At 37.9% G+C, this 27,311-nt stretch overlaps 1 protein-coding gene across 1 annotated transcript in view; it reads left to right on the forward strand.

The window, feature by feature from the left end:
• Rps6ka5 (ribosomal protein S6 kinase A5) overlaps positions 1 to 27,311 on the forward strand; it is a 201,795-nt gene that overhangs the window by 110,083 nt on the left and 64,401 nt on the right. Inside the window, 2 exon segments of the mRNA XM_055593143.1 lie at positions 16,938 to 17,053; positions 20,540 to 20,647. Of these exon segments, the coding sequence (XP_055449118.1) occupies positions 16,938 to 17,053; positions 20,540 to 20,647 (224 nt within the window).

The following is a 27,311-nucleotide window of genomic DNA, read 5'->3' on the forward strand; positions in this document are numbered from 1 at the left end:
GGCTAAGAGTCAACCAGGCAGATGGGCATGTGTAATTCTAGCAGCAGTTTTCACTCAGACACACATACTCAGTTCAAGCTTTTTATTGCCTCTTTAATGGGAAATGACATGTATGCTCAACCCAGAAAGTACAGGGATGTCAGCAGTGCCAAGGTAGGCTTTCTTGAGCTACTCTGATGTCACTGAGGATTTGACGACTCATGGTATCACCAACCATTTTGAAGCCAGTGGTAAATATTTGTACTTCAGCACTCAGTAGGCTGAGGCAGGAGTATCCCGAGTTCAAGGTCAGCCTACTTAACCTACTCAATTTACCATTACACTTAGCTCAGTACTCTCCTTTGAGAGAATTAAAATTTCACAATTCAGCTTGGTATAGCAATATCACCAGTGCCGTTTTCTTTCTGGCTTCTTCTAATTGGGCATGCTCCAGTTTTACCCAACAGAGTCATTTGATCTCCAAAAGTGTACTGACACCAGAACCTCAGTTTCAGTACATCCTTGATAGTGAGCTCAATGAATACAAAAAACACCATGTTCCCTATTACCGTTCTTAAGCTTTGAAGCCCGCCAGCCCAATTATAGTTACAGTTAAACCTTAGAATAGCCATGCCAAACTTGCTCAAGTTAGGGTAGAATGACTAGATGCTCAAGAAAACATTGCCTTCTGTGATTGTTAGGGCCAATATAGCATCCGGGCCAGAAACTGCCCTCTGATCTTCACATGTGTGCCATGACATGTGCACAGTGGACATATACACAGTAATCATAAAGTTTTTAAAAATGGATTTGGATTATAGTTGATAAAGGCTGTAGAAAGAAGCATGTTCTTTAGTACTGCATTCATCCAAAGACAGTCCCAGAGGTCAAAATGTCATTGAGAGGTGACAGTAGTACAGGGACAGGGAGTTTGAAATTGGAATTTGGAGCCAATAGAGGAACTGTTGGTTATGGAAGAGGAGAGTCCTGCACACAGGTGAATAAGTGAGCACATGGAAGAGAGCTGTAAGTCACCCAGCTACAAGGAGAAATTCTTGGAAGGCTGAGACACTGAATGTAGTTTCAGTAGCTCCTTGACTCTGGGGACTCTGGGGACAGAGGGTTTGGACTTAATTACTCCCAGGATGCATGGGCTTCGTGAACACAACAAAATTTTAGTCAAAATTCTAGACAGAGCATGCTTTAGCAACAACCATCACATCCAGGGCTAGAGTGATTGCTCAGCAGTTAAGAGCATCTACTTGCAGAGGACCTGAATTCCATTCCAGAACCCACACTGAGTATATCACAGCTGCCTGGAAGCTCCTGGCTTCTTAGGCATCTGCACTTATGTTTATGCATGCATGTGCACACCTCCACACACAGAGTAAGAAAATAACCACAGGTTGGTCATATGTCTCATGCCTTCTATATCAGTACTCAGGATGCAGAGGCAGGTGGGTCTCTATGAGTTCAAAGCTAGCCTGATCTACATAATACATTCAAGGCCAGCTAGGACCACATAATGAGATCCTGACTCAAAAAAAATAATAATAATCAGAATTAATGAATGATGGCAGCGAGGCATCCAGGGGCCACACACACAAAAAAAGGGCAGAATGATTAAGTGTTGAAAAGGACCTTACAAGTCTCATATTTATTTTGTTTCATGGCAAAGCCAAACAGTTGCATATATCAAAACCCAGAACTCATATAATGTCTCTAGAATTAAAAATGGAATAGTTACAAACTTGCTGTCAATACTAAAATTCATGAGATTAAAAATAGTTCCACAATTTTGAGACAAATTTGAAGCAAGCTTTAATTAAATACTTGCCAGGTTGATGGACTCTGACAAGGATCACCTCTGGGTGGATCAAGCACAGCTGGTACAGGTGTGTCAAATAAACGTTTTTAGGGGAGGAAAATCATGTGGCTTATTATTTCCCAAGAACTACAGCTCCCAGCATTCCAGGAAGATTTCTTGTCCTTGGGCAATTGGGGCTTACAGGTTAACTTTGGCTCTTACATTACTCCACTAACACATCTTCAAAGAAGGGCCAGCTCTGAAAACTGGCCTTCTGTCTTAAAGGTGACTAATAAACTTACCTCCAACTAAGCTTAGATGTTAACCATTCAGGACTGGACAGTTCCTATCTGCATGAAGTACCTAGATGGGGACCTTTACTGGAGCGTGTCCTATCCTAACCACCTTTTTCCTTTGTTCAGGGAGCCACTGGCCTGACTTGCTCTTGGTCAGTGCCGTGTCTACTGTCTGCCTCAAACTGATGTCCCTATAAAGCCTTCCCCTATATTCCTCTGGATCTAGTGTTGTGCTATGGTTTCTGGATTTAGAACCTGCTAACTAACAGTGGTACAATCTGGCCTTTTTAATGAAATAGGAAACCACGAATTTATTCAGCTATAACTAAAGAACTGAATGTTTAGTAAGGGCAAGAACAGCTGTATATTCCAATTACCTTTACAAAAGGGATTGTTAATTATAAAGATGAAGTATGTGCTCTCTTTCTCTTATGAGACAACCCAAAGAAAACTGCCTTACTCAAATGATCAAAGTGAAAATCATGGACGGTAGGATGAGTTGAAATAATGCACCAGCAGAGAGGATGCTACAAGATGAGCACTCTCCCAGAGACTCACATCTGAGTATGATGATGAAAAGGCGTGAGGTCGGCTCACATGGTGACACGCCTGTAACCTCAAGTGCCAAGGTTACGGAAGTCAAGGAAAGATTGAGGATTTGTTACATATTTAAGAAAATACATTCCAAGCTGGATCTATTCACTATAGAAGGTATTTGGGGAATAATTTGAGTAACAGAGTTAGGATTGAGGATCAGGTGGTAATGATAAATTTATATAAATTTCCTGATTTGTAAATGGTTGTGTTGTATGAAAGTGTTTATGAATTACTGAGATATCAGTTTGGCTGCTTGGTGACTTAGCTGTTTTTAAGGCACGTTCTGTATGTTGCACTTACAAGTCTTCTATGCATTAACAGTTGATTCAAAGTAAATAGTCCTATATCCCCCAAAGAAATAGAAGCAGTCATCAAAAGTCTCCCATCCAAAAAAAGGCCAAGACCAGATGGCTTCAGCGCAGAATTCTACCAGACCTTCAAAGAAGAGCTAACTCCAATTCTCTTCAAACTATTCCACAAAATAGAAACCGAAGGAATATTACCAAACTCATTCAATGAAGCCACAGTCACCTTGGTACCTAAACCTCACAAAGACTCAACAAAGAAAGAGAATTTCAGGCCAATCTCCCTTATGAACATTGATGCAAAAATACTTAACAAAATACTTGCAAACCGAATACAAGAACACATCAAAGATATTATCCACTATGACCAAGTAGGCTTCATCCCAGGTATGCAGGGGTGGTTCAGTATATGGAAATCTATCAATGTGATCCACCATATTAACAAACTGAAAGAAAAAAACCACATGATAATCTCCCTAGATGCTGAAAAAGCATTTGACAAAATCCAACATTCATGTTTAAAGTACTGAAGAGATCAAGGATACAAGGCACATATCTAAACATAGTAAAGGCGATATACAGCAAGCCTATAGTCAACATCAAACTGAACGGAGAGAAATTTAAAGCAATCCCACTGAAATCAGGGACAAGACAAGGCTGCCCACTGTCTCCATATCTCTTCAACATAGTGCTGGAAGTCCTTGCTAGAGCAATAAGAGGGTTGAAGGAGATCAAGGGGATACAAATTGGAAAGGAAGAAGTCAAATTATCACTATTTGCAGATGATATGATAGTATACCTGAGTGACCCCAAAAACTCTACCAGGGAACTCCTACAGCTGAGAAACACCTTCAGCAAAGTGGCCGGATACAAAATTAACTCAAAAATATCAGTAGCACTCCTGTATACAAAAGACAAAAGGGCTGAGAAAGAAATTAGGGAAACAACACCCTTCACAATAGCCACAAATGACATAAAGTACTTGGTGTAACCCTAACCAAGCAAGTCAAAGACTTGTATGAAAAAAACTTCAAGTCTCTGAAGAAATAATTAGAAGAAGATATGAGAAGATGGAAAGATCTCCCATGCTCATGTCTTGGCAGGATTAACATAGTAAAAATGGCCATCTTACCAAAAGCAATCTACAGATTTAATGCAATTCCCATCAAATTGCCAACACAATTCTTTACAGACCTGGAAAGAAAAATTCTCAACTTCATATGGAATAACAAGAAACCCAGAATTGCTAAAACAATCCTCTACAATAAAAGATCTTCTGGAGGTATCTCCATCCCTGATCTCAAGCTGTACTATAGAGCAACAGTTATAAAAACTGCATGGTACTGGCATAGAAACAGAATGGTGGATCAATGGAATCAAATAGAAGACCCAGAAATAAACCCACACACTTATGGACACCTGATTTTTGACAAGGATACCAAAACCATACAATGGAAAAAAGATATCATCTTCAACAGATGGTGCTGGTCCAACTGGATGTCTACATGTAGAAAAATGAAAATAGATCCATACTTATCACCCTGCACAAAACTGAAGTCCAAGTGGATCAAAGACCTCAACATAAAACCAGGCACATTAAATTGGCTAGAAAAAAAAAAGTGGGGAATACCCTAGAACTGATTGGTACAGGAGAAAACTTCCTGAACAGAACACCAACAGCACAGGATCTAAGAGCAACAATCAATAAATGGGACCTCATGAAATTGAAAAGCTTCTGTAAAGCAAAGGACAACGTCATCAAAACAAAGCGACTGCCTACAGATTGGGAAAGAATCATCACCAACCCTTTATCTGACAGAGGACTCATATCCAGTATATATAAAGAACTCAAGAAGCTGAAATCCAGCAAACTAAGTAATCCACTTAAAAAATGGGGAACAGAGCTAAAGAGAGAATTCTCTGTAGAGGAATATCGAATGGCAGAGAAGCACTTAAAGAAATGCTCAACCTCATTAGCCATTAGGGAAATGCAAATCAAAACAACCCTGAGATTTCACCTTACACCCATCAGAATGGCCAAGATAAAAAACTCAAGTAACAACACATGCTGGAGAGGTTGTGGAGAAAGGGGAACCCTTCTCCACTGCTGGTGGGAATGTAAACTTGTACAACCACTCTGGAAATCAATCTGGCGATTTCTCAGACAACTAGGAATAGCGCTTCCTCAAGATCCAGCCATACCACTCCTAGGCATATATCCAAAAGAGGCTCAAGTACACAAAAAGGACATTTGCTCAAACGTGTTTGTAGCAGCTTTATTTGTAATAGCCAGAAGCTGGAAACAGCCCAGATGCCCCTCAACTGAAGAATGGATGCAGAAACTGTGGTACATCTATACAATGGAGTATTACTCAGCAATGAAAAATAAGGAAATCATGAAATTTGCAGGTAAATGGTGGGACCTGGAAAGGATCATCCTGAGTGAGTTGTCCCAGAAGCAAAAAGACACACATGGTATATACTCACTCATATAAACATACAACATAGAATAAACCCACTAAAATCTATACATCTAAACAAACTAAGCAAAAGAGAGGACCCTAACTAAAATGTTCAATCCCCATCCTCTGAAAGCCAGAAGAAAACAGGAAACAACCTCGGAACCTGCCACAGATAGCCTCTGAAAGCCTCTGCAGTGCAGACTGTCAAAGCAGATGCTGAGCCTGATGGCCAACCGATGGGCAGAGTGAATGGAATTTTATGTAAGAAGTGGGAAATAGTAAGAGCTGGAGAGGACAGGAACTCCACAAGGAGAGCAACAGAACAAGATAATTTGAACACAGGGAACTTCCCAGAGACTCATACTCCAACTAAGGACTATCCGTGGAGATAACCTAGAACCCTGACAATGCAGCCACTACTGATGAGAACTGATAGACTAAGATGAGAAAGAAGGAGAGGAGGACCTCCCCTATCAGTGGACTTGGGGAGGGGCATGCATGCAGAAAGGGGGGGAGGGTGGGACCAGGAGGGGAGGAGGGAGGGGCTTATGGGGAATACAAAATGAAATAAGTGTAATTAATAAAAAAATAAAAATAAAATTAAAAAAAAAGAAAACATAAAAAAACAAGTAAAAACCAAGGTCCAGTTGTATTTCTGATGCAAGTATCAAACAACTATAAAGTGAAATTTTTTAGAGTATATTTTTTTAAAATATGATACACTTGGTTAATAAATTTACTCAATAGATTAGAATGCTTTTATTGTTAAATGCTGGTTTCACCAAATTGAACTATGCATGCAAAGTTGTCTGGATCAAAACAGACTTTTTGTGTTTGTAGAGATGGACACAGACTTTACAGTTCCTATGCAAATATGAAACAAACTAGAAGAATAACTATCCTGAGCATGCTATGTCAGAAACATAGATGGGCATGTTTATGCCTTTCTACAGTGTCAGAATTTATTGAATAACTTAACTATAAATTCACATGCTTTGTTGGTGTTGAATGCAATTTACCTAGTAACCCTGATTTCCCTTGATATCTAGGTGAGGTAAAAACAAGTCCTTTTTTTTTTTTTTTTTTGGACAGAAAAGTAAAATGTTCAATCAGTTTCAATGAGTACTCATTTGTCCTCTGAGTACAACACTGTGCATTCTTTATCTAGCACCATATAATCTGTAATTATATAAGTTCTCAAATGTCAGTTTTGACGTAGTATGGAAGCCATCTGCTCCAAGGATGCTCACAGGACCACTCACTGAAGAAATTTACCAATATGAACTCATTCTTTTTTTTATTTAATTTTATTTTTTTATTATTAGTTACATTTTATTAACTCTGTATACCAGCTGTTTCCCACTCCCTTATTCCCTCCCAAACCCACTCTCCCTTCCTCATCTCCTCTCTGCCCCTTTCCAAGTCCACTGATTGGGGAGGACCTCCTCCCCTTTCATCTGACCCTGTTTTATCAGGTATCTTCAGGACTGGCTGCAAAGTCCTCCTCTGTGGCCTAGCAGGACAGCTCCTCCCTTGGGGGTTGGGGAGGTCAAAGAGCCTGCCATTGAGTTCATGTCAGAAATAGTCCCTATTCCCCTTACTATGGGAAACCAATTGGTTACTGAGCTATACCACGGGCTACATCCGAGCAGAGGTTCTAGGTTATATCCATACATGGTCCTTGGTGGAGAGTCAGTCTCAGAAAAGACCCCTGTGCCCAGATATATTTGGTCCTTGTGGAGCTCCTATCCTTTCCCCATCATACTAACTCCCCTGCACTTTGCCGAGGGTTTGGTTATGAGTCTTAGTGTCTGCTTTGAAACACTGCTAGGTAGAGTCTTTCAGATGCCTTCTGCAGTAGACTCCTGTCATACATTCAATGCACATCCCATTTGTCTTTCTAAGTAAGGATTGATCATCTTACCCTGTGTCCGCTTTCTTGTTTATCTTCTTTAGGTGTATAGATTTCATTATATTTATCATATCTAAAACAAGTCCTTTTATTACAATCTTAAGTTAACCTTTAGGCCACATACTACATATCACACAATCTATACTGATCTGTGTGGGTTAAGGTGAAAGTGGACTAGGGGAAGGGGGAAGGAGGGTGGGACTGGGAGGAGTTGAGGGATGGGGCTACAATTAGGATATACAGTGAATAAATTGTAAAAATATAAAAATAAAAACAAAACAAAAACAAACAAAAACAAGTTGCACCAGAGTGAAAGAGGGATTCCTGCAAAATTGGATATAGATGAAGAGACTCACTACAGGTCTGTAAGATACTGAGAACTCACCAGGAGGCTTGCTGGCAGTATAGCTACAAAGCCTAGACATAAAGAGTCTCAGGGTAAAGTGGAGCTGCCCAGGCAGGGTGTGGGATCCAGGAGGCTCTAGAGATAAAGTGCGAAACCAGATCTAGACTAGGCCTGGAGTAGGCCCTGTCTGCCCTGTAACAGAGCCCAGCTGAAGCCCCAGGAAACTTGGAATTCAGTCCCTTGATGTGTACAATGTGACAGGTTGGTGAGGGCTTTTGACAGCTCCTCTTTATGGGGTCCAGATGTGAGCATTGTGGCACCCCTTCCAAAGTCTGGTATGTTTAGTAAGTTCTCAGGCCTAGTTTTCCTGGTGTGATTTTTAATATGCCCATGTGCTCATATAGTCCTGTTTTGCTTAAGTTTATAGGATCTTACTTGTTCTCCTTTTAGGAATAAATTAATGTTGTGCCTTGGAGATAATGCTGAAGAGATACTGCTTTTAAAAATTGTGTGTGTAGACGCTAGTGTACATGTACGTGCAGGTTTGAGTGTATATGTATGTGAAACCCAGAAGTCAACCTCGGGTGTGTTCCTCAATTGTTTCTTTACCTTGCCTTTTGCCTAGGCTGACCAGCCAGTGAGTGTCAGGGATCTCTCTGGCTGTCTCCCCAATCCCACCCCACTCCCAATGCTACAGTTACAGGCATGAGCACTAAACATCTGCAATCAGGTTCTTGTTCTTGTGCAGACACTTGACCATATGAACCGTTTTCTCCTTGAGGTGCCCAACAAGATGCAGAGTCATCCTGCCGCTGTGTGCACTTAAAGTGGAGTCAGGTGGTGCTTGTTAAATGGAGTCTCTTAGGGCAAGGCACAGCCTTAAGAAAGTTTCAACAGCTGGGCGTGGTGGCTCACGGATGTAATCCCAGCACCCAGGGAAGCAGAGGCCAGCCTGGTCTACAGAGTGGGCTCCAGGACAGCCAAGGCTACACAGAGAAACCCTGTACTCAAAAACAAACAATCAAACAAACAAAAGAAAGTTTTAACAACATGGAGTAACATAGAGCAGTCTTATCTGAACAATAACCCCATCCAGTTCTATAGAAAGAAGACACAGAGAATAACTAAAATATCTGAGAAGCTGAGGATTCCTTTCCTCACCAGCTCTTCCTGTTGGGTTGAAAGCTCTGTGCTGGCTAGGCAGGCTAAGTGCAGCACTCTGGTCGTTCCAGTTTTGAGCAGTCCGGAGACTGCTACCTTTACCCAGTATCCTGCCAGCTAAGCAGGGATGCCAGTTCGAGAGAATCCAGCCACTGCCCTCATAGCTCCAGAGCAGGGGCTTAAGGAGGTTTTGGTTTTTACCAGAGGAAGGGGCAGTTCATAAGAACAGAGAAATCTCGAGTTCCCACAGAAGACTGACTGAAATAGGGTGTGTGTTAGGGTACTACGGTGATTACAAGGTGTGTGGTAACTACATTATGGCATTAAGAAGAATCTTTGAAAAGTCCTCCTGGGATAAGAATAGATCTCAAACACTGTCCTCAAACTCCTCATTTAAAAGCCTGAATTTATTGGACCAGGCTGTGGAGTAGTTAGTGCCCTAGAGCATTATTGGAAACAATTGAGCAATCAAATAGCAATTAGTGGAACCTAGCAGCTGTTTGTAACACTAGCTGAGGCATAGAACCTAGCCAACGAGGGAAATTTGTGTAAATTCTGAAGAGCAACATTGGAGGTCTCATAGTGCAATCAAAGAGACTTGACTAAATAGCCAGACCAAGCTATTAAATAAAAAAAAAAGCCAAAACAATTAAAACAAAATAAAACAAAAAAAAAAACCAAGCTGAGTATGTGGCCCACACTTGAAATTCCAACATTTAGGATTCTGAATCACTTTGAGGACAGCCTTGGCTACCATGTGAGACTGTCTCAAAACAAAACAAACACATCACACCAGGGGCGGCTAGGGAAGTTTGTAATTTGAATTTCCTACAAAAACAAAATGAAAAATAACTAGGAAGACTGATAAACTATAAATATGTACTTGCAGAGAAAAATATAAGGTAATAATCATAGCAACATTTAAGATGTGGAACATGTAGTTGTTCCTCAATATCCATGGGGGCAGGGAATTCAAGGACATAAATACTATGTGCAGGCAAGAGCCAGCAAATGCTTGTGTCCTTTACAGCATGGTTTGTACTAGTGTATATAACTTGTACATGTTCTCCTGAATGTAGTAAATTTTCACTAGATTGTACATAACACCTTATGTCATGCATATAGTTGTTATACTGTGTTGTTTATGGACTAATAACAAAGATAAAAGTCTACAAATTCAGTTCAGACACAGACTTTCTCCCAAATATTTTCAGTCTGCAGCTGGTTAAATTCACAGATATGGAACCCAGAAGATTAAGAGCACAAAAGTGAGAAGAAAGAATAAAGCTGATTAGGAGTAGTGTATTGTACATTACTATGTCACTACGTAGTAAGCTAGAGACTACCCATTTAGAAAATAAAATAAAAACCAATTAAAAGAATAAAATATTAGGCTAAAAAGATACATACATATATATATATATATATATATATATATATATATATATATATATATGTATCCAACGAAAAAATAGAGAAAAAAACAATAGAAGAATAAAAATTGATGTATGTAAAATGACAAGCACAAGGCTAGTTGTAATCAGTAACAGCATTAATTACAAATAGCTAAATATTCTAACTAAAAAGCAGCAGTTGTCAGACTTTATGTAAAAAAAGATAATAGGTCGAACTATGGAATGTCAAAAGGAGACACACTACAGAGTTTAAATGTATAAATATTCTAAATGGGAGAAAGATGAGAAAATAAAAAATCAGCAACCACAAGAAAGCTGGATAATGTCAGGTTCAAGGAAATTAGAAAATTTTAAACAAGTAGCAACATATGTTAGATGAATAAAATACATTTGATCAAGGTTTGTAAGGTATTCTAGGATAGGCAGGGAAGCTTGGGCTGTCAGCAGCTTGGTTGATTAGGAGAGAGACGAATCGCCTTGGAAGGGCCTCAGATATTCCTCTCCTGAGTTTTGGCACCAGATGAATGAAATGAGGGCTCCCCCAGGGTATGGTTGAGGAGAAGGATTTTGTTGTAGATCTGAGGGAGAGTGTAGCAAGAAGAGTCCAGAGCAGGGAGAGAAACTAGTAAGACTGAGCATGACCAATAGACTGAACCTGGCCGGGGATTAGGCGGTGGCGTCTCAGCAAGAAAGGAAGAGTAGAGAAGGTGAAAGAAGACCAAGAGAGGAGCCAAGGCCTGGGGAGTGCGAGGACACAGAGAACCAAGAATGCTCCTGGCTGAAATGTTAGTGTTATATAGGAATGAGAAGCTTGGCGAAGGGAAGCAAAGCCCCTGAGTTGGAGAGGTGTAGGGTAGGGGATGGGGTACTTGCTGAGAGAGCCTAGAGGCCAGCTCCTACTTTGGTATGCCAGTGGACACCTTAGCTGTTTGTCCCAGGTTTCTTTGGGACCTGACAGATAAGTTATACATGTGTCAGACAAAATGGGCATAGAAACAAACAAAATATTATTACTTGATATTGGAGACATTTCACAGTGACTAAAGGGTCAAACGCATTAGAAAGATGTAATGATTATAAATAAACATGCATACCAAATACATAAAGCAAAAGCTGAAAGAAATGGAAGGAGAAATAGACAGTGCAAAATACTGTCTTACCTCAATAATTGTAAACGCACCTTGGAAAAATATCAAAAAGGAAATAAAAGACTTGATCAACACTTTACCTACTCATAACAAGTGTATATAGAATTCTCTTAAACAGCATCAGTAACAACAATGTACAGAATATTTTGCAACACTAACAAGGTACATATGGAACATTAAGATAGTTCTTATTTGAGACCATAAAAACCTCAATAAATTTAAGGATTTTAAAGCATTAAGAAGTATGTTCTCTGAGTACAAGGTAGTAAAATTAGAAATTAAAAACAACAACAACAAAATGTGGTCTTTACAAATGCAACTTCATCAGCACATCCCTAAATTGAAAAAGAAATTGTGTCAAAGAAGAAGAGCAACCAGAAGATACTTTAATTGGAAAATATGAACATATGACTTATTTAAGCCTTTGACATGTTGCTAAGGTGATGCTTAATAGCAGATGTATAACTGTAACCGCCCTAGTTTAAGAAAAGAATTAAAACCCTTAGTCAGTAACTCAACTCCCTGCCTTTAGCCATTGCAGAAGGAAGGTCAAACTAACTTAAAGCAAAGAAAAGAGCAGAAAATAATAAATACCAGAAAACAATCCAACAGAGACCATGCAAACATGAGAAAAATCAGTGAAAAAAAGTGGTCTTTGAAAAAAATAAGTTTATAAACTTTTAGCTAAACTGACCAAAATTTTTTAAGACTGTAAAATCAAGAATGATATAGAAGAAACGACTTTTGAATTAAAAATTAATTACAACAGAGTATTATGAGCAATTAAGTAACAACATTCAGTTAACTGGGTGTTATGCCTAGCCAAGGTTCGTAGCCATGGCTAATACCAACACTCAGGAAGCTAAGGCAGTAGGATTGTAAGGTTGAAGTTAGCCCAGGAAATTTGATGACACCTTTTGTTGAAAAGCAAACAAACAAAAAAATTAGAAAGGAAGAGAAGCATTTCTAGGATGCTCTGGAGTACTGGAATTGACTCTACTGATGATGGTCTCAAGGAAGTGGAAGTGTACTTGAAGACAATGCAAGGCCCAAGTGTCCTCACTGGTGAATGTAACTAAGCTTTTGTTGCTGTTGTTGTTGTTGTTTGTTTGTTTTCAAGACAGGGTTTCTCTGTGAGGCCTTGGCTGTCCTGGACTCTTTTTGTAGACCAGGCTGGCTTCAAACTTACAGAAATCCACCTGCCTCTACCTCCCCAAGTGCTGGGATTAAAGGCATATGCCACTCTGCCCTGCTGTAACTAAACATTTAAAGAAGAATTAATACCAAAAATTTCATTAAGTTGGCCAAAATATAGAAAACACTTTGTTTTCTAAATATAGAAAACAACTTGTCCTCTGAAGCCAGTATTATCTAGTGTACAAACCAGATGAAAACATTACAAGAAAACATGGACTTACATCTCTCATGAATGAAGTGCAAAATTACTCAACAAAATTCTGCCAGACTGTATTCAGGAGTAAATAAGAAGGATTATATAGCATGACCAAGTAGGATTAATCTTAGGAGTACAAGATTGTCTTAAAATCCTAGACTCATTATACCATATCAGTAGAATAGAGGACTATATGATCTTCTCAGTAAACACAGAAAAAGCATTGGCTAAAACTCAACATTCATTTATGATGAAAAACATAGACCAAAACAGGCAAAGAAGGCAAAGAAGTGAACTTTCCAATTGGATAAAACATACATGAAAACAAAATACAGTGAACATAGTATTTAATAATGAAGGACCAAATGCTTCTCTCCTCAAGTCAGACATGGAGTGAATATCTATGTTTGCCACTTTATTAAACATTGTAGTCCGAGAAAGATCACAAAAAGCCTATAGATTTGCCAAGTAGGAAGAAAAACTTAAGATGACATGATCTTATTAAGTTCTAAAGAACCTATTAAAAATATAAGAATCAATACACAAGTTAAGCAGAGTTTCAGGATATAAGAGCAGCATTCAACTAAAATTTGATATTCTTACAGTGAGGAGCCTGAAAAGTAAATTAAGAGAACAATTTCATTCAGTATAGAGTAAAAACAATAAAACATTTGGCAATGAAGAACAGGAAAACACACATTGTTCAAAGGGTGAAAGTGAGCTATATAAATGGAAAATCATGACATCATCATGGAATGTTAGGGGTGGCATTATTCCTAAATTGAATATCAGACTTATTATGTATCTCCTCTCAAAACTTCAGGTCATATTATTGTAGAAATAATAAGGTGATCCCAAAATTCAGGTGGAAACTCAAGGGGCTGAGGAGAACTGAAGAAAGAACCAAGATAAAAAAAAAACAAACCTCACTTCCTGATTTAAAAAATATTGTAAGCCAGGTCTACACCTGTACTCCTGCTACTTGAGAGACTAAGGGTGCTTGAGCCTAGGAGTTGGAAGTCAGCCTGGGCAATAGTGAGACTTGACCTCAGAAAAACAAAAACAACAATACTATTCTGATTGTAAAAATGTGACTCCAAGGCTGGGTGTTGTGGCACATGCCTTTAAACCCAGCACTTGGGGAGGCAGAAGCAGGCAGATCCCTGTGAGTTCAAAGACAGCCTGGTCTACAAAGTGAGTCTGGGACAGCCAAGATTATACATAGAAACCCTGTCTTAAAACAAACAAACAACAACAACAAAAAGGTAACTCTGGTATAAAGATAGACCTATAATGTTGTTGTTTTGGAGTTTTGGTTTTTTGTTATTGTTGTTGATTGGTTGGTTTTGGTTTTTCAAGACAGGGTTTCTCTGCGTAGCCCTGGCTATCCTTTGTAGAACAGGCTGGCCTTGAACTCAGAGATCCACCTGCCTGTGCCTCCCCAGTGCTGCTATTAAGAGTGTGCACTACCACTACCCGACTTTAGACCTATAATTGATGTGGTTGGTAGAACAGAACCTAGAGTCCAGAAATCCTCACATTCACCGTCAACTGGCTTTTCAGCAAGAGTGACAGTGAAGAGCAGGTTTTCAACTAATGGTGCTGAAGCTGGATAGCTATATGATAAAGTATGAAGTTGAGCCATACCTCACAACATAAACAAAACTTAACTCTAAACTGAATGAATCAAAGACTAAAGATAAGGGTCTTAAGAGACTATAATTGCTATAAAAGTCTTAGACAAAAACGTTGCAAATTTTTGTGGCATTGAATTTTGTAATAATTTTTTACATATGTCATCAGAAGCACAAGCATTTGAAGGCAGATAAATTGGAGGCAATTCAGTTGATTAGGGTAGAAGCTATACAAATCTGAAGAAACAAATTATTGAATTTTGTACTTGAAGTGGGTAAATTAGTGGTGTGTTAAGTATATCTCAAAAACAAAGCAGTCAGTGAGAGTGACTTTCATGTGTATTTCACAGCAAAAGATGTAGAGGTGTTCACTGGGTCCTTTAAACATTTTAAGTAATACTACATATTCAGGAAATGACAGTTGAAACTTTAATGAGATGTGCTACATGCTGAGCAGAACCAAGACTGAGGGGTGGCAACTGGTCAGCCTCTAGACTCTCACCAGCTTGTACTGTGTCTGCTTCTGGTTACAGTGCTTACTGTAGCTTCTGCTGTTAGATTCCTTGGTCTGCCTCATTTCTAATTTACCACTCTTAAAGCCTGGATGACTGGATAGAATTACCTGTAAAGTATATAACATAAACCTGTAAAAATACCGGTTTTTATGAATGTCTTAACAATCTGTCTCAGAAGTAGAAAAATGTGTAGCTTGTCTTGGATTTATAGTTTCTTTTTCTTGAGTCTACCCAGCAATGGAGAAGCACTTCCTATATCCTAGGCAACAGTACTTCACAAAAAGCTATTGTCTCTGTTTAATAGATAAAGAATTGGAGATCAGAGAGCCTTAATTTGCTCACAACAGGACAACAGTAGAACCATTGTCTAGTTTGGGTCTCTCAGTTATAAATGCCTCATTTCTCTAAATGTGTCACATTGCCTCTGAGATAGGAAATTATTGGAGGTATTTCGTTTTGTTTTACACTGGACGGTCCTTTCAGTTTTAATGATTGTTTTCAGAGAGGGGACGCGTCATTGAGAGGAATGATGAGAACATAATGGGGCAAAGAATGTAAGCAAAGTTCATAACACATATAAAAATGTAGGAATAAAACCCATTCTTTTGTATGCTGATTAAAAATAACAGAAAGCAAAGATAGACATGCAAAACAGCAGTATAAATTAATTTTTATTAAATTAAAAAAGATCTACTGAGTGTTACAGTCATGCATTTGTGGTAGCATAGTATGGTGACTGTATCGGTCTTGATGCTTAAAAATACAGTGTAGCAGAGAAAGGAGTACAACCTAAATTAGGAACACAGCAAGATAGGTTCATTGGTAAAAAGTCTTCAATAATATGGTGATGCCATGAGGAAGAAGTTGGCTCTGTTGAAGTTGGTCATAGAAAATGAAGTGATTGAATTGAACATTTGAGACTTTGTGGGAATTTGTCCATTATATATATATTATATATGTGCTGTGACTATGGAAATTTAAGCTTAAGTAAATAACTGCTTAAAAATAGAAAAATCTGTTGTTCATTTGTTGAAATGTTGTGTTCCTTTACACCTTTTAAATAATTAGCTTTGTGTTCAGATACATTAAAAACATCTTGCAAAATACAGAAAGAAAGGAAATGTTCTTTGTGGTTAGTCTCTGATGAAATTAGAGTTCATTTTTTTATATAAAGGTTATTGTCATGTATAATTTTAAACACTTTATAATAGTAGTAACCTGTTGGTACCTAATTTCTTAATGCTAATGATAAGTGTTCTTCCCCCAATGAGGCAACCAACCCTCTTTTTTACTTTAGCCATTTTCCCTCTTTTTTTTTTTTTAATTATTATTTCCTTGTGAAAAATGGGGCAAATTGAAGAGAAATGAAATCTTTGGAGTTTAAATACTTTCATTCAGCCATGTTGTGTTTCTTTTGCTCCATATTCTTTTTTACGCCATGCTATGGAGCCGTAAGAATGCTACCTGCTACCGAACAATACATTCCTTTAAAGTGTGCATGAACAATTCTACAAAACTGGAATCTATTTAAAGGCTTAGAACTAATGATTGGCAGCCATTGCACATGGCAAGATAGGATGTTGCTTGTGTTTTGTTTGAGCTTGTGTGGGGTTTTATGGGGATGGTTTGGTTGTCATGTGGCTGATGTTTGATGCTCTACAGTAAGTTGCACACTGAGGAAGAGGGCGCTGATATTCTGTCTTTGAAGAAGTCTTAAATCTGAGGATTTTGTGTCCACAGACAGTTTTAATGGCATTGCTCTTTGTACATTAATTTGTTTGGTTTAGGATGAGCATTGTTTTAGGAAATTGTATGACATTATGAAAGTAATATACTTTCTTTGAAACTGTCATATACTGGAAGTTATGCAAAAATAAATTAATGGTTAACCCAAAGTGATTAAAGGAGTTATTTCCTTTCATTTGTGAATGCAAATCAAAGAAAGAAAAAATATATTTCGTTTTTAGATTATATAAATGGTGGAGAACTTTTTACTCATCTTTCTCAAAGAGAGCGTTTCACAGAGCACGAAGTGCAGATCTATGTTGGAGAGATCGTGCTTGCCCTGGAACACCTGCATAAGGTAAGGCGCTTCGTCTTTGCAGTTTCCTTTGGAACAGTCTGTTAACTGACGTGTTGATGGAGCTAATAAACATGTTTTCACATGTTGTCTTAGGGCTTATGAATGTTACTGTGTTCTCAGTTTTGTATTTGCTTTTTGCTGGGCTTGGTGTGGTATGCCTACAGTCCCAGCACTTGGGAAGCTGAGGCGGAAGGATCATGAGTTGAAGGTCAAGCTGAGTTACAAAGTGAGACAACCTCCCCCCCCCAGCTAAATAAATGAACAGAAAATAGATTTTTTTCTGTTGTGTTTTGAGACACAAAAAATTAACAAAAATAAAAAAACTTGAGCTTTTTTCTTTTTGTTTGTCTTTATGAAAAATCTCAGTGTTTTGCTTATTATAATGTATCATCAGAATAAAAGTTGTTGGTTGTTAAAATGAAGCCCCAAGTTGTAAAATGTATTTTCTTAATTGTGACTCGCTCCATTACACAACCTGTCTGTTCTCAGAGGGTCCTTCCTGATTTTACTGAAGATTTGGAGTTATTTCTTTCCCTCCTGTGTTAACTTACTTTTGCACCTACCCTGCTCTGCTCCTCTCATTGTCTCCATGTGGCATGATCTCAGAGACTGAAACTTTACCTGGATGTTGTATCTATGATCCTATTGGAACTCTGTGCAAATAAGTTTAATTGTATTATTGCAGATATTCTTAACTCTGGTCCAAGAAATCTTGACTTAACTTACTTAAATTATTGGAGAAGTGGGTGGTTTCTGTGTTGCCTCAGTATGATGGGTTTGCTCAGAAATAGAAAATGCTAAAGTAATTGATATCAAAGATATGCAAGTTTGTAAAGACACAGTGTAATTTAAGTCACCAAATTTCAACAATGCAGATAAATCATGAAGCCACTCTTTGTCATTTTTGTCATTCTTTCCTTATCTTAAGATGAACAGATTAAAGAACAATACATAACATAATAAAAAGAGGTAAGAGTTGAAGGAGAACAGTAAGGAAGGCATCTTAAAGGGGCAGGGAATTTTGATCTGAAATTAAATCAGAGATGGAGACAATAAATGGGAGAGACTGAGAAAAGATTCTGGAAGGTACAAGAAAATAAGGCAGGCCTAGCCCAGAAGAGAAACAAGACAGGACCAGGAGAGGGAAACAGAATTGTAATATATAGAAAAATCCCATAACCAGGGAGCTTCAGAGATCAGGGTTGTGAGTTTGAGGCCAGCCTGGTTTTATATAGCGAGACTCTGTCTTAAGTGAAAAGTGAATAAAAATATGTGAGACACAGGAAGAGAGCTGGCAGTGGAGAGGAAGGAGAGCAGGAACAATAAATGGCTATTTTGTGCTGCTTTTGGTAGAATTTTACTATGGTGGCAAGGTTCATGGCTATGCTTATTTTTTGTGTGATATTACTTAGTTTAAACATGTTTATATCAGGTATTATATTCTACATTATAAGCTACAAATACCTTTGAAGCTTATAATTAGATACAATATTTTATAATATAACAAAGACAGTAAAACTCACCATAAGTACTAAAGCTAAAACCAAAACACAAAGCCAAATGGGTAAGCTAGAGAACACAGTCTTTAAATTATGTAATACTTAAATTCATTCATTTTGTTTACTAAAGGATGATTCCATGCCATTCATTATTACTAAACAGTAATAAAACACCTGAGTGTAGAGAACATAATGGAACTGGGAATAAATGTGAAGGATATGCAGTGAAAGCAGTATAGCAAATGAGTTCTCAGCTCTCTTACCCTAAAAAGACAAGCATACACAAAGCCAGCAATATTAATCTTGATGGAGATGCTAATAATAAGTCTTATAGGAAGAGACTACACATTTATTTGGAAGTGATGAAATTAATTGGTTGGTAAATAATCTGTTTCTAAAAATCTTTTCCAAAGAGGTTTAAATGGAAAGTGCTGCTGGTTCTTAGGTATATGTAATGCTTCAAGTCAAGTGTATGTTCAGTAAACATCTGTGTTTTCCTTCCTGTGTCTCTTGTAAACCACCGAAGCTCTCATAGAAAAATTATCTGGTTTTTTGTTTTTGTTTGGGGGGATTGTTTTTATCTTTTAATGAGGAATGTATAATTTTTATTTCAGTTTTGAGAGATTATTAATAATCCGCTTTCTCCTGTATGTAATATTGAGGAAAGCAATATTTCAAGGTATCAAAACATTTGATCCATGTACATATAACTAGAAACATAAAGTATAAAGTTGAGGTGGATCAGATACCTTTTATATTTATTTTATATAATTGAAATGTTTTACTATCCTGCTAACATGAAAAATAAAACAGAGAGGCATGTAGTCTTGAACTGTGTAACATTTCACTCAGTGATGAGCCATACATTTGACTGTAGCTGTGACAGTGCTATCCTTGACTCCATCCCTTTTTATGTGATGTGTGTAAACAAACCTATTGTGCTACCACTCCTATAATAGTGTACCACGTACCATTATGCACAGCAGAATGAACCCTGGTAGTGGCCAAAAGCCAGCCATGCGTCTGGCTTATCTATTACTCTATGCTTAATCATCATTTTAGAAGGTTTGCTGGAAGACAGTTTGCTATGTTTCACTGGCAGCAGCTTCCTATGTCCCATGTTTACTCTGTCTGTGACCATTTTTGCTTGTTTTGCCCACATGCTGTTTTGTGGCTTCAGGAGGAATAGGCTATATATATTTTTTTTCACTACAGCATCAAGGATTGTGTAAGTACAAAGTACACTCCATGATGCTTGCACAATCAAAATCACTTAAAGCATACTTTCCAGAAAATACTCTTGTCATAAAGCAATGCATAACTGACTGTATACATGTTATTTAATGATTTGCTTTGCTGATTTAGAACTAAACATCAAAATTAACCTGTGCTCTTTAATCTTTATGTTTAAGAGCTTGTTATTCAAAAAGCCTTTATTAATTACCTTTTGTAATTGCTTGTACATTCCATTATACAGGATACCAGATAAGGATATACAATTTGAAAAAGTAGACAGTATAAATATAATAGGATAAATGGTAAATTTTAAAGAAACATTAGTAATTAGTAATTTACAGGTAAGTACATAGTTTGAAAACAAAGAAATGATCAGCGTAGGATATGGCTCTTTAAGAAGGTTTTCTGAAGCCATTACAGAGTTGTGGACAAGAATTGTACAAGAATGCCCATGAAGATAATTTGGAGTGAATGTGAAATAAGGAGGATAGAGACAGAAAAAAATCAGTAGCCAATTGGGAGACTCAAGCAGCTGGCTCCGGGGATCGACCCTCATCACACAGAGAGAACTAAGACATTTGGAGAGCTTTGGGAAAGCCAGCACTTGAGCCCCAAGATATGGAGTATTTGCTGTCAGAGTTGCCAAGAGCCACAGAATCCTGAAGAGGAACTTCCTTAAAGGTAGATAAACGCTGTCTTAATTCATTTAGAAGGTATCTTAAAGTGCATTTTTTTTGTTTTGTTTTTGCAGTTGGGGATTATATACCGTGACATTAAGCTTGAAAATATTCTACTTGATTCTAATGGCCATGTGGTGCTGACAGATTTTGGTCTGAGTAAGGAGTTTGTGGCTGATGAAGTGAGTATAATATTTTAATTTAAAGTTAGTAATAGCGGAATGTAAACAAGGATCAAAAATTCATTACCAATAAATAATAGGACAGTAGTACTATATGGGTTACAGGTGTTTGTACAGGCTTGTTCAAAGGAACATTTTGATATAAATGGACCGATGAGATTTATAGTTTAAAATTATCATGAAAACATCCTATTAGAAAAACAGTAAACCACCTGGGTGCAATGGTGTACACCTGTAATCCCAGAGAGGCAGAGGCAGGCAGATCTCTGTGAGTTCTAGGTCACCCTGGTCTACAAAGTGAGTCCAGGACAGCCAAGGCCACAAAGAGAAACCCTGTGTTGAAAAAACAAAAACAAACAAACAAAAATCACAGTAAACCCTTCAGGGATATATCAGAGTCCTCCACTTTGACATTATAGGCATAACTTCTCTATGAAATGTGTCAGGTATGACTAATATTTAAAATATCCCTTTTTGCCCTTTAAGCTTGGGTGGTGATACAAAGAGAATACAAAGTGAAACACATTTATTTTACATTGTAGCTACCAACTAAGACTTGCTGAGAGGACCTTTAGAGTTCACTGGGCAAAGGTGACAAGGACCCACCAAATCTAATTCTTTAATAATCTTCCTGGGCTTTGCTCAGAAAAAGAAAAAAAGAAAGTTTGTTACTAAAACATAGATGCTGAGGTACTGATTGTAGATATAGACACAGGTCTTACATTTTCAGTATTAGTTCAGGGTTGTTTAACATCACAAATGCTTCCAATTACATTTAAAGCTATATATCTACTAATTATAATCAAATGTTAATTTTATGTAGGAGTTATGAGGAAGTTGTATTTTCAACTACTAATTATTTAAGAGAACTAATTAAGTTTGGGGGCCAATTTTGTTGCTGTCAAGGAAATTATTGATGTAGAACACACAATCATAGTAAAAGTATTGTAATATAAGACTTCACTGAATATAGCAGATCATTACTGAGTTCCAAATTAAGTATAGATTGATCATCCCAAACCCCAAATTTCAAAATGTAAAACTGCATGAGTGCCAACATAATGTCACAAATGAAAAATGTCACACCTGCCATCTTGTGATGTGTCACAGTCAAAATATAGGCATACAACATAGTTTATTCAGTGTCCCTCAAGACCAAGAGTCTCTGTCAATTGTGGTACATCTTTTGCATGAATGCCCAAATTCTCCAGTGCAGGCCCCTCACCCACAGAAGGAAGTTAGCGTAGACATATGCAGCCTCCTGCACAAGAATCAGGTGAGTAAATAGTCCTGTATTTTCTAAGGAAATAGATGCTGTCATCAAAAGTCTCCCATCCCAGGGCCAGATGGTTTTAGCACAGAATTCTACCAGACCTTCAAAGAAGAGCTAATACCCATACTCTTAAAATATTCTACCAAATATAAACAGAAGGAACATTACCAACCTCATTCTATGAGGCCATAGTCACGTTGATACTTAAACTACATAAAGATCCAACAAAGAAAGAGAATTTCAAACCAATTTCTCTTATGAAGAACAAAAATACTCCATAAAATACTCTCAAACCGAATCCAAGAACACATCAAAGATATCCACCGTGACGAAGTAGGCTTCATCCCAGGCATGCAGGGGTGCCTCAATATATGGAAATCCACCAGTGTAATCCACCCATGTAAACAAATTGAAGAAAAAAAAAACCCACATGCTCATTTCATTAGATGCTGAAAAAGCCTTTGACAAAATTCAACTCCCTTTCGTGTTCAAAAGTTTTGGAGAGATCAAGGATACAAGGCACATACCTAAACATAGTAAAGACAATATAGAGCAAGCCTCTAGCCAACATCAAACTAAACAGAAGGAAACTTAAATCAGTCCCACTGAAATTAGGGGTAAGGCAAGGATGCCCACTCTCTCCATATCTCTTCAACATAGTACTGGAAATCCTAGCTAGAGCAATAAGACAACTAAAGGAGATGAAGGGGATACAAATTATCGGAAAGGAAGAAGTCAAAGTATCACTATTTGCAGATGATATGATAGTATACATAAGCGACCCCAAAAATTCAACCAGAGAACTCCTTCAGCTGATAAACACCTTCAGCAAAGTGGCTGGATACAAAATTAACTCAAAAAAATCAGTCACCCTCCTGTATACAAAAGACAAAAGGGCTGAGAAAGAAATTAGGGAAACAACACCCTTCACGATTGCTGCAAATAACTTAAAGTATCTTGGTGTAACTCTAACCAAGCAAGTGAGAGACTTGCATGAAAAAAAAAAAAAAAAAAAAACAACTTCAAGTTTCTGGAGCTGAATTTTTTACCATCCCGTACTACACTAGCAAGAAAGCTGGATCACTAGAGACCTCTTTTTCTTACTGTTTTTTTTTTGGGGGGGGGGGGTTGTTGTTGTTGTTTGTTTGTTTGTTTTTAGACCAGCAGCCAGTGCATATTTAGCGTGGCTGGACTAGATGAAAATGTCTTGATTTTTTTTTGTTGATAGCTATTCTGTTCACCCTCCAACTGAAGTTCCTATCAAAAACAATGTAGCCCTTTAAAGTTCTGCCATATGAGCAGATTAAGTCCTAACTTGCTGAGGAGTAAAAGTGAAAATTCTTGCTTGAATCACATGCTAGCACAGTGAACAGAGGCATGGGTGTGGATCAACTGCCAGTGGCTTATCTTCTCACCCAAACTTAAAATACAGTGTCCAGTAACCTTTAAACCTCCCAAACAGCCAACCCAAGGGTTCTGGACAAGCCTTTGTGATGCATGATTGTTTTTCTCTATTAAGACAATGCCATATTTTTTTTAATACTAAATACACACTTGTGAATAAATAAAAAAGAGTGGTTGTATATAAACTTAGAGCCAGAAATATAGGTGATGCTGAACAACTACAAGTTGCCCACATGGGTAACTAAAGGAGTTATAACTCTAGCTTTCTGATGAGTCAGTGTAAACCTTGCTTCCTGCACAGAATTATTTAAAAAGCTCTTAGAATCACATTCAAGCTCTGACGGTCTCTCTGTCATATGTATGCACACACATGCTGTATATAAAACCTAAGTAAATTTTCCAATTAGAATTTTATCTTATCCTCAAGATACCATTATATATATAGTGTAGTGTGCTAGAATCCAAGTTTAAAAAGTTGAAATCTAAAACACTTCTGGTCTCAAGCATTTTTGGTACGGATAATTAGATCTATCTGTAGGTCTGATTGCTTTTTGGAATATTTCCAAAACCAGTCCTGAGTGTCTTAGCTAGGGTTTTGTTGCTGTGATAAAACACTATGGCCAAACATAACTTGGAGAGGAAAGGGTTTATTTTGTCTTAAAACTCTCAGGTCATACTTCATCACTGTGAGAAGTAAGTCAGGTATCTGGAGGCAGCAGCTGAAGCAGAAGCCATAAAGGAATGCTGCTTACTGACTTACTCCTCAGAGCTTGCTCACTTTCTTACACAACTCAGGACCTCCTGCCCAAGGTTGACAACCCCCTCTCCCTGGACTGGGCCCTCCCACCTTAATCTTTAATCAAGAAAATACCATACAAACTTCTACAGGTAATTTGATGGAAGCATTTTCTCTGTTGATCCTCCTTCTCCCAGATAACTAGCATAAAGACTAAAAGTCCTAAATTTTTATCATAGCTATATTAACTTTGTTTATACAAAGTTTACACTTTGTATAAACTTGTATACTTTGTTTATACTTTGTTAAATACATTCAGCATGTATTTACTGATCACCTCTCAACTAAATAGTACAATGAGAAACAAAATAGGGACTATCTTTGCCTTTATGACACTGTGGTTTTAGCTATATTTTTTCTCAGACATATAATAATAGTTATAAAATAGATTAGATTGATTTTGAGAAATTTACTTCCAAGTTTGACTTTTAAAATTTTTTGTGTATGTAGGTGTTTTTCCTACATGTATGTCTATGCATCACATATATGCAGTGCCCATGGAGGCCAGAGAAAGGCATTGTATTCCTGGAGTTTTAGGTAGTTTTGAGTGGCCATATGGGTGTTGTTAGCCTAACCTGGGTCCTCTTCAAGAACAGCAAGTAGTCTTCACTGCCAAGTTGTCTCGCTTGCTCTAGTCCCAAGTTTTGTTTTGTTTTTATTTTAAAACACTTTACTCCTTATAAAACCTTAATGGCAACTGTAACATGTAGAGGATTATGTGTTTATTGTTTCCTCCTCTCTAAACCCTGCTAAAGTAAAAAAGGGAAGTATGCATACATCCAAAAGGAAGGGAAGATGATAGCAACTACATTTTGGTCAACGATGAGATGATAGTTTCAACTGAATCCTAGACTGGTCGGGAAAGAGGTTCAAAAGCAGACTGCTTTGCACCTCTGAGTACTGAGAACTTCTCAGGAATTGTAGCCACCAGTTGTTCCTCAAGTACAAGTGTAGGTGATTGAGGATCCAGGAGGATTGTTTGGGAGTCTTGTAAGAAAGACATGAGTCCCTATATCTTCAGGCCCTATGTTACCTCTGTTTACTTAGGTACCTATGCCTTCATCATACTCAGGAGGAATAGACTGTGTTCAAGGCCGAGTTGAGAGTGAGGATGCCCAATGGAAATTAATGGGGAAAGCAAAACTTGATGCCCTATATTGTTCAGGGCCCATGGTGTGTTCCCAAAACCTCACCATGAGCACAGTAATGTCTTAAACAGGAGTATCGAGGACTCCCACTGAGAAACAAAGGACCAAATGTTGACAGATTGTAACTGGAGAAATGGCTCAGTATTAAGAGTACTTTCTGTTCTGGCAGAGGATCTGTATACAGTTTCCAGCACCAAAGTGGCAAATCGCAACCTTCTTTTGTAACTGCAGTTCAGGGAATCTGATACTCTTTTCTGACCTCAGGCACCAAACCTAGGATACATATATACAGGAAGAACACTCATATACATAAATCTAAAAACAAATAAGCCTTGTTGTAAGAAGTTGACAGATGCTGTCATTGGGGAGTTTGAAAGTGAACCTTTTCAGCCACATCTCAGCAGAGGCATCTGCAGTCTCATAAGCCCTGTCTGCCTGGGCCACAGAAGCATGACTGTGAAGGTGTATCAATTTTGTGACTTTTTTTAATAATGTATTTCAGTGCAGTCGTTTCTTCTGAAGTGATGTGTTTAAAGTATCTCACCGCACCACCAGATGGTCCTTGTCATGTAGTATGTGGGCTGTCCCCTGACAGAGAGGTCTCTCTAATAATTACTTTCCTCTCTCCCCATGGATGTACTCACCCATTTGCTCATTCACTGTCTCTGTTGAGGAACCTTCCATGTGCTAGATATTAGGCGAAATACAAAGCCAAATAATCACTTGTTGAACATTTAAAAGCACATGTGGCTGATTATTTACAATAGGAGAAAACAGACTGGGTCCCTAGAGAATAGTGAAATGTTGGGACCCAAAACAAAACCAAGGCAAAAATCAAAGCTGATCAGAATTAGGTAGATCTTGGATAGAGTAGTCACAGATCAGCAGATGCCCTGTGTGACTGAAGCAGCCAGTCCCCTCTTATGACCAAAGTGTCCTGTGTTATCTGCTACTTATAGGATTGTAATACCAATGTAATAAACCTTCTCATTAAAGTATATTTTGTGTCAAAGACCAGTTTATCACAGGGTGCAATGAGGTGAGACATAGGGTTGGTGGCTGATCACCCCGCATAGATAAAAAGCTTGAATCTCCAGGCCGGAACTAATTATAACTGGCGGGGACTGCCACTGATAGCAGCCAGCATAGGCTGCTACTGATGGTAGCTGGCAACTAGAGAAAATGAAAAACAGAACAAAACAAAAACCAATAGATCGTGTGTGTGTGTGTGTGTGTGTTTCAGCACACAGCACATACACACACACACCACACACACACTGGATGAAGCAAGAGAAGCTTCATCGAGCAAGTTCCAACAAGTTTCAACAGTTTGAGTAGATGGAGCAAATTTCAAAGAGCAAGCTCCAACAGTTTTATTTTTCTTCCACAGCTTATATATCTCAGCAAAATCTTTCAAGCAGTATAAAAAATACAGTGTGATTACATTCTATATTTTTTAGTGAATGATTACAATGAATATACATCGAAAAACATGTTCGCCAATACTCTCACATAATCAAATGTTTCACATATTTTGGGTGAGAAACAAGTATGAAAAACAAATTATTTCCAAAATCCATATACATTTGTTACTAAGCAACCTGTTATAGATTAACAAAGTGTAAGCAAGCAAGGTAATTTTTTTCAGCCAGTTTCTGTTTACTGGCAGAATCAATTATCTTAAAAAGTAATCTTATAAAAGAATCACAAATCTAAGCTTGTATATAGAAAACAATCAGCCATTTCTACTTTAAATCTTCAAGGTGCACATCTACTCAACAATTTTGATCAAATCATATCAAGAAGCTGAAGGCAAAAATGTTTACAAAAAATTAATCACCTTGATTACCAGCCCAGTTTCAGTGACATCAGCTAGTGCTTATTGGGGTATTGTTCTTGCTCCCTGACCTCAAAAGGTCCCTAGCTCAACTATTAAGAGTGTGCCTTTCTGAACTTTAAACTGTTCTTCAAAATTTTCTACATCAGAGCCATTAACCAAAGCATCTTAACCTTACTAGTAATCTGTTTTTCCAAATTCTTTCT

This window comes from Psammomys obesus, unplaced genomic scaffold (assembly GCF_907164565.1).
Source record: "Psammomys obesus unplaced genomic scaffold, mPsaObe1.curated_primary_1811, whole genome shotgun sequence".
Taxonomy (NCBI): domain Eukaryota; kingdom Metazoa; phylum Chordata; class Mammalia; order Rodentia; family Muridae; genus Psammomys; species Psammomys obesus.